This window comes from Hemitrygon akajei, chromosome 11 (genome assembly GCF_048418815.1).
Source record: "Hemitrygon akajei chromosome 11, sHemAka1.3, whole genome shotgun sequence".
Taxonomy (NCBI): Eukaryota; Metazoa; Chordata; class Chondrichthyes; order Myliobatiformes; family Dasyatidae; genus Hemitrygon; species Hemitrygon akajei.
The window spans coordinates 153,718,415-153,734,026 of record NC_133134.1 but is presented as its reverse complement, the minus strand read 5'-3'; the positions used below and the strand labels follow the sequence as shown (position 1 = coordinate 153,734,026).

Sequence of the window (15,612 nt, the reverse complement as noted above, 5' to 3'; positions counted from 1 at the left end):
ACTTGCATCCACTGGCATATTTTCTAACACCGACCTGAGATTTGAACACTGGACAAGAAATTCAACAGCATTGCCTGATTTGAGGTGGGAATTGTGGACTTTAGAATCATTTAACTACAATAAGCTTTAGATGCAAATCAATGTATTGCAGCCATAGCAAATTCATAAAACCTAGATAAATCATGTGCAAAGCAAGTTTAAATATTCAGCTGAGGCACAATTCTTCAGTTTATTCCCATAATTGCAATTTTAGTAAAATACAGAGTTTTATATTTTTAAAAAGCTTTAGGTTTTTGGCGCCTTTTTCTTTTCAGCTTCTTCCCGTTCTTTCTCAATTTCTGAAACGTACTTCTCAATTTCCTCAGGATTTAGGATCTATAAAAACAAATACTTATTAATTTATATCTTAGTGAAGTTGTATATGCAATAAACTAGCTAAAGTGGCACTACGGAAGTGACTTGTGAACTAATGAGAATACAATTTTGTTTGAATAAACTCAAAAGGAGTTACGGGTTAGCTACTTGTAAAATATAAAGGAAATAAAATTCTGTAAATTCAGTTAATTCTAAAGTGAAAGATATCCTGTATTGTTCAAAGTTGCTTTCTAGATTGTTTGATGAACCACCAGAATCAGAACAGGACATTATTACCATAAAAGTACCACAAATGGAAGATTTATTTACATTGAATTGTCTCATTATTAAAATGGCTAAGAGGAAACAGTTGTCTATTGGGGACACATACATAGAGATGGGATGGATGTTCCCTAGGAAAAGGAAGCTATATTGTAATTTTTGAGTCAACATTCATACACTGAGCTGTAGGCACAAGTAAAGATCACAATGACAATTACAATTCTTACACAGTGTCACGAGGAAAGTGAAACAACGAAACACTTTAAATTGAAAGTAGTGGAATAATGCAAAGAACTAGATATAGTTATCAAATAAGGTACATATAAAGGGAAACAAAACAAGATCTGATTTTTACAATGTTCAATGTCCTTGAGTGAAGACAGGGAAACAACCAATAAAAATGAGCACCATAAATTTCACCCGTACTGTATAAGCAACAGTAAAACTCAGAGCAAGTTAGTATTTTAATGCAAAATTTCCAAAGTTGCTGTGATTAGTAGCCTTTGTATTAAGAATTTAAGCTATTTATGAACCAGTGCTACCAAAAATCTGATACTGAGTTAAGTATTTTAACTGCTTAGCATATTCTATCCCTTAATTAAAATTAATGTTTAAATGAGAGTATTTTCAATGTAATTTTTCAGCTTCCATTGTTTTAAATTTAAAATTGTTTTGTTTCTAGGAATGCTCTCATCTGATTGGTCTACAGTTAATTTTAGTGCTAACTAGCAGAAATGATTTAGAATTGAAGTTCTGTAGTATTAGCAATAAATGGTAAAAGGTAAGTTCATACCACAAATTGGATCTTTTAAGGTTTTTTGATAGAATAAACATTTTTCTCTAACTGCAAACTTAACAACTATCTTGTGTAAATTTACTGTGGTTATAAAAGATTTTTAATTGGATAAAATAAGGTGACTTGCCATTGGTATTTTACTGTTGAGTCTTTTAAAGTAAAGCGATATGGGGAAATTTTGGGTTATGTGGGGAATATGAACAGGAATGGATACTTTAAACAGTCAATGAATAAATAGTTTCAATACAAATCGAGCATTAAAATCAATAAAGATAACATTCATTACCCTTAAGAGTTGTTCGTGCTTCATCACCGCTAATTCAATGTGTTTTCCTCCTGACTGTACAACCTTTAAAAAAGGTAATACAGAAATACGGGTAAGATATTTCCCCCTTTTGTATTAAAATCATTTAAAAAACATAACATTGCATTGTCACACCAATACACCAGCAAATTCCTAATATTTATATGGCAAATAAAGTTGACCTTTGATTAACAAGCTGTCAGAATCCTAAGGATTGATTTGATATTAAATAGAAACTGCCATAAGATTCCTCAACTTATTTGATTGGTATTTTACAGGCTAATGCTGACCACATTTTCTCTCTATCCAGTTATTTTCACTGAAACAATTTACCTCCAATAAAGCTTTTATTGCAAGCTTTATGGTACCACTGTCTGTGGCAGTAGCTTCTTCAGTGTAGTTTTTCTCCAAGAATTCTCTGACCGTCTTTGCACTTCTCCCTATGGCATTGGCCTAAGTGTTTTAAAAAAAAGTAATCATACAATCATGAAATGTGAAATTTGTTAAAACAGAAGCTAAATTGTGCATTCAAGTTAAATGTATTTACATTTTTAACATAGAAATTTACAGCACGACAGGCCTTTCAGCCCACAATGTTGTGCCAACCACGTATCCTGCTCTAGAGACTACCTAGAATTTCCCTAGCACATAGCCCTCTGTTTTTAAGTTCCATGTACCCATCTAAGAGGCTCTTAAAAGATCTCATTGTATCAGCTTCCACCACCACCGGCAGTGCATTCCACGCACTCTACTGTGTAGAAACACTTATCCCTAACATCCCCTCAGCACCTATTTCCAAGTACCTTAAAACTATGCCCCCTTGTGTTAGCCATTTCAGCCCTGGGGGAAAAATGCTTTGGCTATCCACATGATCATTGTCTCTCATCATCTTATATACTACTTAAATCACTTCTCATCCTCCATCACTCCAAGGAAAAAGGCTGAGTTCATTCAACCTATTCTCATGAGGCATGTTCTCCAATCCAGACAACATCCTTGTAAATCTCCTCTGCACCCTCTATAGTATCCACATCCTTCCTGTAGTGAGGTGACCAGTACTCCAAGTGGGGACTGACCACAAGGTCCTATATAGCTGTAACATTACCTCATGGCTCTTGAATTCAATCCCATGGTTGATAAATGCCAACATACCATAGACCTTAACACTTGTCAACCTACGCAACAGCTTTGAGTGTCCAATGGACTCAGACCCCAAAATCTCTCAGATCATCCACACTGCCAAGAGTCTTAACATTTATATTATATTTCATCTTCAAATTGACCTACCAAAATTAACCACTTCACACTTATCTGGGTTGAAGTCCATGTGCCACTTCTGCATCCTATTGATGTCTTGCTGTAACCTCTGACAACCTTCCAGACACCCCCAACCTTTGTGTCATCAGCAAACCTACTAACCCACCCTTCTACTTCTGCATCCAGGTCATTTTCTTTTAATAGGTATTAAACAGTAGTCCCTTTTGGTGATCTGGATGGATTAGCATAAGAATTTTTCATCTCACTTCTGAATTCAGCTCAGATAGATGGTAATGAATTCCCTTCTAAGTGTCTAGAAGGCCCCTAGCAAGAATGTCTGTTGCCTAGCCTATGTAAAAAAATAATTATATATATATATATATATATATATATATATATATTTAGCATAAGTAAGACTTCTTGTGTGCTACTAATTCAAAAAGGCCATCTTCAACTAAAAATTAACCAGAGGACTGTATTTTTCAAACTATTTACCTTCCATTCATGGTAGGTGCCTGATGGATCAGTCTGATATAGTCGTGCTGTTCCATCAAAGTCAAAACCCACAATTAGTGCAGAAATACCAAATGGTCTGCGTCCATTACTTTGTGTGTAACGCTGTGAACAATTTGCAAATGCATATTAACTCAACTAAATTTTGCACAAACAAGGCAATCCTTTAATAATTTATTAGAACAAAGCAGCAAACCAAAAGCATACTAAAATTGGCAGTAGAAAAATAGCAATAAGATATACAGACAGGTAAAGTTCACACGCAATTCACATCATGATATATAGGCTTGCAGCCTTTAATTGTTAAAAAAGGAAAGTTACTCTGTAGAGAACAGCATTTGAACTAACACTAATATAATACAGGGTATGCAGTTAAGTTAAATCGTAGGAATTGGATCAAAATATAAAGGATAAGAATGTTGAGATGTAAAGATAAATTAACTTTAATCTTACAGTATAAGAAATTCTATTGTGTATTATGACAGTAAAATTCAAGCTCTGCGATTACACAAATTTTGTTTCTTAACATAAAACTAAGCTAATATAATCATTTACCTGTTTCAAACTGGCAATAAAGCGTGTGATGTATTCAACTGTGACTGGATCCTCTACCGTGAGTCTATGGCTTTGACACTCAACACGAGCTCTATTTATCACTATTCGGGCATCAGCTGTGAGTCCTATAAAAGATATTGGAAGACAACATTTATGTTTGACACTCTTAGAATATTATTTGACCATGATAAAGTACAGCAAGCCCTCTGACTACAATCACTGTCCTGTGGGTGCAATTTTGGTTTTGATAAAAGATTCTTTAAACTACAAAACAAGATCAAATCCAAGGAATAACAATCCACTAAGTAAAAATCCTGTCTGTTGTATGGAAGATTTTAAAAAATAAGTTAAAAAGACTGCGATACAAAATTAACACAAATACCATTTTCAAAATTGGTTCTTCTACTTACTCAATATTCACAATACAAGATATTATTTCTCCTCCACCCTAAAGTGATATTTTACAATTAAATATGTAAAGCCTTTCACTAACATTTGAGTATTAAGATTCTGGGGTTAATTAACCAAAATAATGGGAGAATAAAATTACATTAGTTCAAGTGGGTGCTTAATTGTCAACATAGACACAATGGCCAAGAGGGGTAGTTTCTGTGTTCTGCCACTAGTGCCACATGACTTTCAATAACTTTTTCTAATGTATATTCATGTTTACAAGATTGTCCAATTTTATGGAATACTTATCCTATAGCCAATGACATTTAAAAGAATATTTACTATATTATGTATAACTTATGTTTCCTTCAGCTGTCTACATTGTACAAGTATTTCCTGGTCTGTAAAACATTGATCACATATGGTGTCAAAAATGCCATTTACAAATTATAATATTTACAACAAAAACAGTTTGCTGAGCTGTTACAGTTCCAGCTCTAGCTTTGTGACTACGACACTTGATTCTGCAACCAGTGGATGAAATGGCAATTTTATGATTAAAAAAATTAAGATACTGAAGAGATGTTTCAAGATTATATCTCATTTAACGCTAGAACCAACCTGCAAAGGCCATACAGACATTGTCATCCAATACACAGATCTTCCTTACAGTTCTTTCATCTTGCAATTTGGCCACAGATTTCTTTTCCACTCCAAGGACCACAATTCCTTTTCCTCGCACACCAACCTACCATGTAAAAGATTAAAAGTATTAGTCCTAAAATTATCTCGCCATTGCACAAACTAGTGGTGGGAATGCAATTTGCCCAAACATAAATGATTATATCAACAAAGTGGTGACAGGATTTGTGTGTCTATTCTTCCTTTGGACTCGCACTGCTTCTCGTGAATGGGCCAGGTTATTTTTTTAGTATGAAGAGAACTACTTTATACAGTACTTAATACATTAAAAGTTTGGATTTACTATATCTGAACAATGAATCTAATTTCGATTTCACATACAAAAGATTTTGCAAGGAGACAAATGTTACTATTGCTCTCTGGAAATAACATTACAGTAGGTATAGTAGCTGGGAAGTAGGTACAGAGGAGATGTCAGGGCTAAGTTTTTTACTCAGAGTGGTGAGTGCGTGGAATGAGCTGCCGGCAACGGTGGAGGCCGATACGATAAGGTCTTTTAAGAGACTTTTGGATAGGTACATGGAGCTTAGAAAAATAGACAGCTATAGGTAAGCCTCCTAATTTCTGAGGTAGGGACATGTTCGGCACAACTTTGTGGGCAGAAGGGCCTGTATTGTGCTGGAGGGTTTCTGTGTTTCTACAGACGAATTCCCGTCTGCGTTCACGACGGAACACAATACCTAATTTCAAGCCTCATCGGCACAGAATGTTTCACGAACAAGAGAAAATCTGCAGAAGCTGGAAATCCGAGCAACACACACACACACAAAACGCTGGCGGAACTCAGCAGGCCAGGCAGCACCTACGGAAAAGAGTACAGCCGACTTTTCGGACCGAGACCCTTGGGCAGGACACTGCATGAAGGGTCTCGGCCCGAAACATCCACTGTACCCCCTTCTATTGATGCTGCTGAGTTCCTCCAGCACTTTGAGAATGTCTCACGAAACGGAAATCAGATCAACTGCAAATGTTAGGAGACAGCAGATGTAGTTCAGGCAGCGAGCACTGGAGGAGCTCGGGCACTACCAGGAACTGCAAACACCAACGCTCAATGTTGTGAAACACTCTCATTTGGAAATAAACTCAGCAACAGACAATCTAATTGCAGGGCTTTGGATGGAGAACGGGATCGCAGTGGGCCGATCAGTTCGGTTTTTATAAATCCAAGCCTACTCTGAGAGGAGTTTGAGGACAATGCAAAGTCCCAGTGACTCTGCAGTTTTCAGTCCTTCCTGTTGGATTTTCTAAATCTATTCCTGCTGCATAGATTTAAAAGACATTTCCCCGCATCCTACTCTGTTCCGGGGTCCGGGCCATGAATTCAGAGAAAAGTCCCGGAACCCGCCGAAGGATTGGGGATGGGGGAGCGGGGGTGAGGGCGCAGGCCTCATTTAGCCTCTGTGCTCGAGTACTCACCGCCGCCGAACCTTTCTTCACCGCCTCCTGTGCGTATTCCACCTGGAAGAGGTGGCCGTCCGGCGAGAAGACGGTGATGGCGCGGTCGTAGCTGGAGCTCATGGCGCGCGCGCGCGGGTGCGGAAGCGCAAACGGGCGGGCGAGAGATCCGGCGCGAGAGCCCCCTTCCCCACAGTCACGACCAACCGCCGAAACAGCACGAGCCCTGCGCCCGCGAGAGCGAAACTGAAACCGAGTCGCTGTTCCCCGGGCCACCCCCCTACAATCGTCGAATCATCGCGCCCGCCCCTTCCGCCCCGGCGCCGTCCACTCGCTGCGCGGGGGGGAAGAGTGAGTGTTGCGGGAGGTGGAGCCTGCAGCCGCCCGTGTCGCTGCCCCGTTCCCTCAGCAGCTGCAGCCGCTGCTCAGCAACTGCCCGACCGCCGCGTCCGCGATCGCCAGCGCCGCTGCTACCCCCGTGTCAGCCTCGCCGGCAATCGAATTAGATCAAACACAACGCAAGCCTGTGGAGAACAAGCATCATGTCGGTGGCCTTTGCATCAGCTCGTCAGCGGGGGAAAGGGGAGGTCACTCAAGCTACCATTCAAAAGGTAAACGTCTTATTATTTATATTGCATTCTGTTATTCTCGGCGGAAAAATCTGCAAATGGCAATTATTAATTTTAAAAAATGCAATTCCTTGCCTGGAGTGCAATTCACCGATTGTCATTTATTCTTCGGAAGAGATGGTCCATTTCGTTCAGTTTTGAAATGCGGGATTTCATCTTTACAGATTCTGATTGGGGACAGTAGTGATATCCACCCCCCCCCTCCTCCCCCAACTCTTAGGATTGTGAATGCAGCAGCTCTGAACAAAGCAAGGTGTGATGATAGTGCAGACACATGGGGCAAAGGAGGTTAAGGAGCTAGTGCATCATATGATTTCATTTTTAAAATGTAGATATTTGATTTTCCTTTCTTTCTTAATCTGTAAAATAACACCGATCACATGTACTTAACCAAACCATTGCGCCCTTATTATTGACAGGTGATTTTTTTTTAACGCGCGCGTTTATCTAAAATAATGCCAAATGTGCATGCAGTTAGTTGCCCATTGCAGTTTTTTTAAAAGCCGGTAAATCACTGAATGATATATATCTTTTCTCTAATACTTTCCCTAAAAATAATTGCAATTCCGATAAAATAATCCCTGCGAATTTTTTTTTTTCAAAGAAGCATATAAGACGATCGGGTGCTAAGCCATACAATCAAGGATTGATTCATATAAGTGCTAATTTAGTCAGGAATGGAAATGCTAAAATGGTGAAGGAGGTTGTGTTTTATGTTGCAGATTGATTCATTATTTATTAAATTATTATGAGAACGTATCTGAGTAATGAACTGAAACTTACAATCTGTGAATAGTTTAACAATTCTTCCAAATGGAGTTGCTTTGTAAAGAGGAACTGATTCATGGTGCTGATGGAAGCTTCTTGCAACCTCGGTTTCTCCACTCTCTGACGGGTTAAGTGGGCAACGAAGCATTAGATTTTTTATTCAATTCCCCCCTCTCCTCCCCACTCGTACTGCATTTAACCAAACTTTATCCAGATGGTGCCTTGCGTTGAGTTTGGCATTCATGGTAACGAAGGAGCCGGAATAGGTGAGTGGAGGGGAGGGGTGTGAGGGTTTGGGAGGGGAGGGCGATGTCGTGTTGGTGGGAAAATGATGGCAGTTTCGCGGATTAATAATGGCGAAGAAAAAGGTGTCAGTGCAGACAGCGATCAACACCTCATCAGCATCCCGCTCAGCAAACCATCGTGCTGCCATCCGATGGACAGGGAGCATTGTTGCTAAACACCCACCACTTCGCATCTGTCTCTGTCACTGCCGATGAGAACACCCTCGCTCAAGCTAACTGCGCTGCAAACAGATCTCAGCGCGGATTTCCCTCTGATGTGTGCAGCCGGGTAACCAGATCGATATCTCGTTATTTATCAGGATTGAACTGATTATGTTCGGTGTGTCGTGCGCGCCTTCGGCGTAACGGAGCACAAAGAGCTCAAACGGCACATTAGATAGGATGCTCGTCTGCCTTCGTGTTATGTGTGCCAGGATTTAGCCAAGTAACCAGGAGTGTTAATATTTTGCATCATTTCGCTCCCTCTTTCTGTAGCTTTCTGCCATCTTGCTTTTCCTGGAAGAAATGACAAATAAATAGTGGAAGTTTTAAAGAGGCTAATTGCATATAATTTCAGAAAAAAAAGTTAGTCATTTTGAAACGTCAGGCCAATAGTCCATTCAATTTTCTATTTTAAGATGAGACATAAAGTTAGTATTACCGGCAACTATTTGAAGAGTAGGCAAAGGTTTCTAGGTGAATTGAGAAGTTGAAAATCAAAATAGTAAAGTTTTATGATTTATACATGTATAAAACAGAATGAGTGATTAATTTTACATAGATTTTTAATTTTTGCTTCCTAATTCCATCCCATGTGCAGCTATTGTATCTCAAGATCTTCATGGTCTAGTTCTCCAGATTCTGAAAATATATCCATTGAGAATAAAGGATTTTATTGTGGAACAATCTGGTTTTGCATTTGTGCTAATGGACCAAATAATCAATTTTAGGGTTATCTAATACTCAAATAAAGAAATGATAGATGGAACCAGCAAATTTTAAAAGATCTAGTGTTGATTTAAATTGAAAGTAATGAATAATTAGCTAGAGTAAACCTTCTAAACATTTTGATTTGGTTGGTGGAATTTCCAGTAATTGGTTGCCTCTAAATACATATGTCACTTGACACAGCACAATGGTTCCAACTCCCAAATTGGCTGACCCTTCACTAATTCTATTGCCAGGTTGACTGAAGAGTAGTGTGTAGTTCATTGAATGACAGAAGAGAAGAATCTCATTCTTCCATTTTAAAGAATTGATAGTTAGACCAGATGATCAAAGAATACTGTTTTTTTTTCCCTGAAGTAGCCCTGACCCTTCATTTCTCTGGAATTTGATATGGAGCATTATATAATTTTGGTATGTCTGATAAATAAGTTGCTTTCAAGTGATCAACAGAAGGTTGTGCCAGCTGTCAACAGAAAACTGGTTTCCTTTGTAGATCAAATATAACTTTTAAGCTCCTAATTAGAATCCTATTTTGGAGTTCTGCATTTCCATCAGTATGGAGGTTGAAGCTGGTTTTCATCTTTGCATTTGGTCAGCAAAACAGATATTTTAATATAAGGGATTTTTAATACTTTTAACAATTACACTGAACTACAATTGTAAAACAGGTAATTGGAGGCTGATCTGTAAACATGTTTGTTTACCATGAGTATTATAATTTTAATAATCCATCAGAACTGCACTCCATTTGAGTATAATTAAGTGTGAATAGTACTAAATTATACTATATTGTAAGATTTGGTTTATGTTTTTTCTATATAACTGAAACAATTTTAATTATTTCTGATTTTAGATGTTGGATGAAAACAATCATTTGATACAGTGTATCATGGATTACCAGAGTAAAGGCAAAACTGCAGAGTGTTCTCAGTAAGTTTGTTGTCATTTTGAACATTGTTTTAGTGAAAATGTCAAAGTCCTATCTACCAGAAGAGAAGTAAATATCACTGCATCTGGTATATGAAAGGCTGGATTTTTTTATGCTGGAAAGGTGGTGGGATTGAAGTGAAGTTGCTTGGAAATGTTTTCTGTGTCTGGCAACATTGTAGTAGCATTAAATTAGCCATGTTCTTAAAGTTGACATTTATTGGTTGGGACTAGTTTAATTCTCACTCCTGAGGTATCATTGTTTTTAAGATAATTGTGAACTACCACAGTTCTGATTAGGCAATCTTTATCCAACATAAGTAGTCAAATATGTGACTACATATCATATGTCAAGACGTACAAAAAAGCTGGATGAACTCAGCAGGTTGGGCAGCATCAGTTGAAAGAAGCAGTCAACGTTTCAGGTCGAGACCCTTCATCAGAAGGGTATCATATGTCAGGTATGCAGTGACTAGTGGGGTTCCGCAAGGGTCGGTGCTGGGACCGCAGCTATTTACAATATACATTAATGATTTAGATGAAGGTATTAAAAGGAACATTTTCAAATTTGCAGATGACACAAAGCTGGGTGGCAGTGTGAAATGTGAGGAGGATGTTATGAGAATGCAGGGTGACTTGGACAGGTTGGGTGAGTGGGCAGATGCAGTTTAATGTGGATAAATGTGAGGTTATCCACTTTGGTAGCAAGAACAGGAAAGCAGATTGCTATCTGAATCGTGTCAAGTTAGGAAAAGGGGAAGTACAACGAGATCTAGGTGTCCTTGTTCATCAGTCACTGAAAGTAAGCATGCTGGTACAGCAGGCAGTGAAGAAAGCTAATGGCATGTTGGCCTTCATAACAAGGGGAGTTGAGTATAGGAGCAAAGAGGTCCTTCTGCAGTTGTACAGGGCCCTGGTGAGACCACACCTGGAGTATTGTGTTCACAAGGTTAATTCCTGGGACAGCGGGACTCTCATATGTTGAAAGATTGGAGCAACTGGGCTTGTATACACTGGAATTAAAAAGGATGAGAGGGGATCTGATTGAAACATGTAAGATTATTAAGGGATTGGACACGCTAGAGGCAGGAAACATGTTCCCGATGTTGGGGGAGTCCAGAACCAGAGGACATAGTTTAAGAATAAGGGGTAGGCCATTTAGAGTGGAGTTGAGGAAAAACATTTTCACCCAGAAAATTGTGGATCTGTGGAATGCTCTGCCTCAGAAGGCAGTGGAGGCCAATTCTCTGAATGCTTTCTAGAAAGAATTACCGGTAGATAGAGCTCTTAAAGATAGCGGAGTCAAGGGATATGGGGAGAAGGCAGGAACAGAGTACTGATTGTGGATGGTCAGCCATGATCACAGTGAATGGTGGTGCTGGTTCAAAGGGCCGAATGGCCTACTCCTGCACCTATTGTCTATATCTGGTTGAGTTTATAGCTAATGAGATTAGAATTGTAACAGCAGTGTTACTCAAATCTAGAAGTTTCTTCCAGATGTAACAGTATTGTTAATGATTTAACTGTGATTCAATGTTTTTAAATGTTAAAACTTTCTTGTAGGAATGTTACTATCTGTGGAGGATGAAACTGCTGAGGTATAGGACTGCTGTGGTTATCAGATGTTCAGGTAGCTGTAGGAAAGCTTACCACTTAAAAAAAACCTCTTAAGATTATACTTTTTCAGAAAATCTAATGAGTAGTCTTAGATGGTATTGCTAATTGTATAAGTGGTTGACTTTGGTGGTTTGTGGTGCTGCTAAATCCCATAATTGACTTGCAATATTGTACCTCCCTGTCCCCACCCGAACAAAGTATGTGTTTTATACTATATGTTCTATCCCTGTAGAATAAAGTTTGAACTTAATCATTTGCTGACTCTACAGTTCTGTAGATATTTGGTTACCAGCATAAGACCTGCATGGTTCTCTGCAGCCTTTTTTTTAATATATAGAAAGTACTCTAAAGTCAACCTTTTGTATTGCAAAACTCTTTAGGTTGAAAATGAAATATAAAATTCTGTGGTAAAAGGAAGCAGACTACGACTTGCACTGGGCAGAAAAGAACCAGCAGAAACCTTTGTTCTCTCTCCAATTTAAATAAAACACAGTTAATTGATCATTATACTCCACTAAGCACAATCTAAACGAGTGCCATTATTAATTGAATTTCCTCCACTCCTATTCCTAGCAGTGTATTCTAAACCCAACCCAAAAATAATACTTTCCTTGTGTCTCTTCTGGATCTTGTGCTTTAGTCTTTAGTCTTTTGCTCCAAGCTATAGATCTCGAAACACTTTCTCTCTATCTAATGAAATTGTATTCCTTTTGATACAGATATTCTTTAAATAACTGCAACAAAAGTTCAAAGTAAATTAATTGTTAAAGTATGTATATGTTACCATGTACAGTACTGTACAAAAGTCTTAGGCACATATAAAATTTTTGCACCATAGTATAGTAATTTTATGTATTGCGGTGTACTGCTGCCAAAAAAACCCAAATTTCCTGAATATGTAAGTGATGATAAACTTGATTCTGATATGGATCTCTGTTGTGGACTGAGAGTGGGGAAGCATGATTTGGAAAACGGGGAGGGAGCGGGAAGGATATTCTGTAATGATCAATAAACCAATTGTTTGGAATCAATTTGGTATCTCAGGACTGAGTGTGTTTGCACCCCTGCCACCCTCCCCACCACTCCTGGCACTCCTTCTTTGCCACCTGTCCCATTCCCCTCCATTGGCCCTCCACCCTCTTCATTCCAAACATCCTTTGCTCCTGACAGATTTGCAGACTCTCTCTGCTCCATGTTGACCAAGTTCAAAGTAAACTTATTATCAAAATACATATATATCACCTAATACTCATTTTCTTCAGGCCATACTCAATAAATCCATAATAGAATAATAACCATAACAGAATTAATGAAAGACCACATTAATTCAGGCATTCAACCAGTGTGCCAAAGGCAACAGACAGTGCAAATACAAAAGGAAATAAATAATAATAAATAAACAAACAAACAAACAATGAATATCAAGAACTTGAGAGTGAGTCCATATGTTGTGAGAACGTTTCAATTATGGGACAAATGAAGTTGAGTGAAGTTATCCCTTTAGTTGAAGAGCCAGATGATTGAGGGTAATAACTATTCCTGAACCTGGTGTTGTAAATCCTGAGGCTTGTGTCCCTTTTTCCTGATGGCAGCAGTGAGAAGAGAGCATGACCAGGGTGGGGGGGGGGGGGGGGGGGCGGTTCTCTGATGATGGATGCTGTTTTTCTGCAATAACACTTGGTGTAGATATGCTCAATTCTGGGGAGGGCTTTACCCGTGATGGACTGGGCTATACCCATGACTTTTTGTAGGAATTGGTGTTACCATACCAGGCTATGATGCACCCAGTCAATATACTCTCGACTATACATATACAGAAGTTTGGCAACTTTTAGATGTCATGCGGAATCTTCACAAACAGAGGTGCTGCCTTGCTTTCTTCATAATTGCACATGTGCTGGGCCCAGGACAGACCCTCCAAAATTATAACACCAAGGAATTTAAAGTTGTTGACCCTCTCCACCTCTGATCTTCCAATGAGGACTGGTTCATGGACCTCTAGTTTACTGCTTCTGAAGACATGAGTAAGAGGTTGTTGTTGTGGAACCATGCAGCCAGATTTTCAGTTTACCTAATACATGCTGATTCGTCACCACCTTTGATTTAGCCAACAACAGTAGTGTCATCAGCAAACTCAAATATGGCATTTGAGTTGTACTTAGCCACATAATGACAGGCATCAAATGAATGAAACAGCCCTGTGGCGCACTTGTGTTGATGATGAGTGTGGAGGTGATGTTGGAGCTAATCCATACTAACTGTGGTCTGCAAGTGAGGAAATGAAGGATCTAGTTGGACAGAAGGTGCTGAGACCCTGAACTTAGTGATGAGTTTTGATGGGGTGATGGTGTTAAATGCTGAGCTGTAGTCAATGATGAGCATTGTGACATATGCATTTTCATTTTCCAGGTGTTCTGGTTTCCTTGTGGCCACCCCTCATCCTGGAAAGACCATTATCATCACATAATGAAAGTCCCTCATCCATGTAATGATTTTGTTAAACAGCTTTGAAACTTCTCTAACATTCATGTTTTTTATAGAGTGATACCTGGAACATGACACAAAATTTTAGTTGTGGTCAAATTCTTAGCTTTTTTGTTCTTTGCCTCTGCTTGTAAAGCCCAGGATCCTCAAGGCTTTTCTTAACCTCCACTGTCACTTACATTAAAATCATGCATGTACATCACCATATCTGTATCCCTTTTACAATTGTGTTATCTAGTTTATATGTCATATTTCTATCATTCCTATCAAATAGAGTAGTTCTCGTTTTTTTCAGCATTAAATTTTATCTACCATCTCTCCTTCCTTTCTACCATCTGTGATATAGCCATGAAGGGTGTTGCTCTCCTTCATCAGTCTTGATGAAGGGTCTTGACCCAAAATAAACACTCTATCCTTTCCATAGATACTGCCTGACCTGCTGAGTTCCTTGAATATTTTCTGTGTGTTACCGTGGATCTCCAGCATTTAGAGAATCTCTTGTATTTGTGCTATTCTTGTAACAGTTAATTATGCTTATAAGTTTTGTGCAATTTGGAAATTGTGGCCTGTACATCCAAGTCCAAATTATTGTATATGTCAATAAAAAGCAGTGGGCTTGAGGTAAACCATGTATATCTGTCTGGACACGCCCCTCTGCTGATTGCTCCTGTGGCTCCTCCCACAGACCCCTGGATAAAGGTGATTGTGTCACTGCTCCTCCTACAGTCCAGGGCAGTCATCCGGCATGGACGTGCTCCGTTTTACTGCTAATAAAAGCCGTTCAGTATTTACTCTACTTCCAGTCTTTTGGAGTTATTGATAGTGCATCAGGGCGTAGTACCAATCTTTGCAGAACTCAACTATACATATTCTTTTCTATCACTATTCCTAAAGAAGACTTCATAAGATCATTTTAGATGTATACAACTTTACAAGTATAACCATTATTATTTTGAATGTAGGCCTGAATGACAAATAAAACACTTATGGGGGCTGGAATAGCATAATCAACCACTGGATGTTTCTTCCACATTAACTTAGATCTTGGCTGATTGCTATCTTAATTTCATTTACTTGCCTTGATTTCATAATTTGTTAATACCCTTAAAATTTTGAACTGACCCTCAACTTCACAGATCTTAGGCAGCAAGGACCCATTATCTCTTGTGCATAATATAACTTTTGACATTATCCCTGACAATGGCACCATTTTTAATGTAATGCCCAGTTCCTAGATTGTTGCATCCGAGGAAGTGGCATCCATCTGGCTACTCTAACAAATTATTTTACTCATTTGAATCAATTTATTCTTTTTAGCTTGTATTTTGATTGCTCACATTGAATGTCTCAGTGCTTGATTTTTCTGTCCTGCATTCCATCTTACTGATGTTCCTTTGTCTCCCA

General features: G+C 38.7%; 2 protein-coding genes across 5 annotated transcripts in view; one reads left to right on the top strand and one right to left on the bottom strand.

Moving 5' to 3' along the window:
• Positions 1–210: 210 nt before the first annotated feature.
• LOC140736149 (proteasome subunit alpha type-7) lies at positions 211–6,817 on the bottom strand. Its single transcript, XM_073061977.1, has 7 exons — positions 6,573–6,817; positions 5,076–5,202; positions 4,062–4,186; positions 3,489–3,611; positions 2,070–2,189; positions 1,719–1,781; positions 211–375 (listed from the first exon to the last, which is right to left on the bottom strand). Exons 1-7 carry the CDS (start codon positions 6,672–6,674, stop codon positions 286–288), a joined length of 750 nt encoding a protein of 249 aa, XP_072918078.1. The 5' UTR covers positions 6,675–6,817; the 3' UTR covers positions 211–285.
• Positions 6,818–6,840: 23 nt separating this feature from the next.
• Positions 6,841–15,612, top strand: part of LOC140736146 (calcium-responsive transactivator-like) — a 97,891-nt gene continuing 89,119 nt past the window's right edge. For all 4 annotated transcript variants that reach the window (XM_073061972.1, XM_073061970.1, XM_073061971.1 and 1 more), the window contains exons 1-2: positions 6,841–7,162; positions 10,034–10,110. In XM_073061972.1, coding sequence (XP_072918073.1) covers positions 7,094–7,162; positions 10,034–10,110 — 146 coding nt within the window. In that variant the 5' untranslated portion in view covers positions 6,841–7,093. The remainder of the gene's footprint in view (positions 7,163–10,033; positions 10,111–15,612) is intronic.

What these genes read in the sequence shown, in the direction of transcription:
- LOC140736149 (XM_073061977.1), bottom strand. Translation starts at nt 6,674, where the DNA reads ATGAGCTCCAGCTACGACCGCGCCATCACCGTCTTCTCGCCGGACGGC. An exon ending in TGAAGAAAGGTTCGGCGGCG is followed by an intron (nt 5,203 to 6,572) that starts GTGAGTACTCGA and finishes TTTACATGGTAG; the next exon opens with GTTGGTGTGCGAGGAAAAGG. An exon ending in TTATTGCCAGTTTGAAACAG is followed by an intron (nt 3,612 to 4,061) that starts GTAAATGATTAT and finishes AATTGTTCACAG; the next exon opens with CGTTACACACAAAGTAATGG.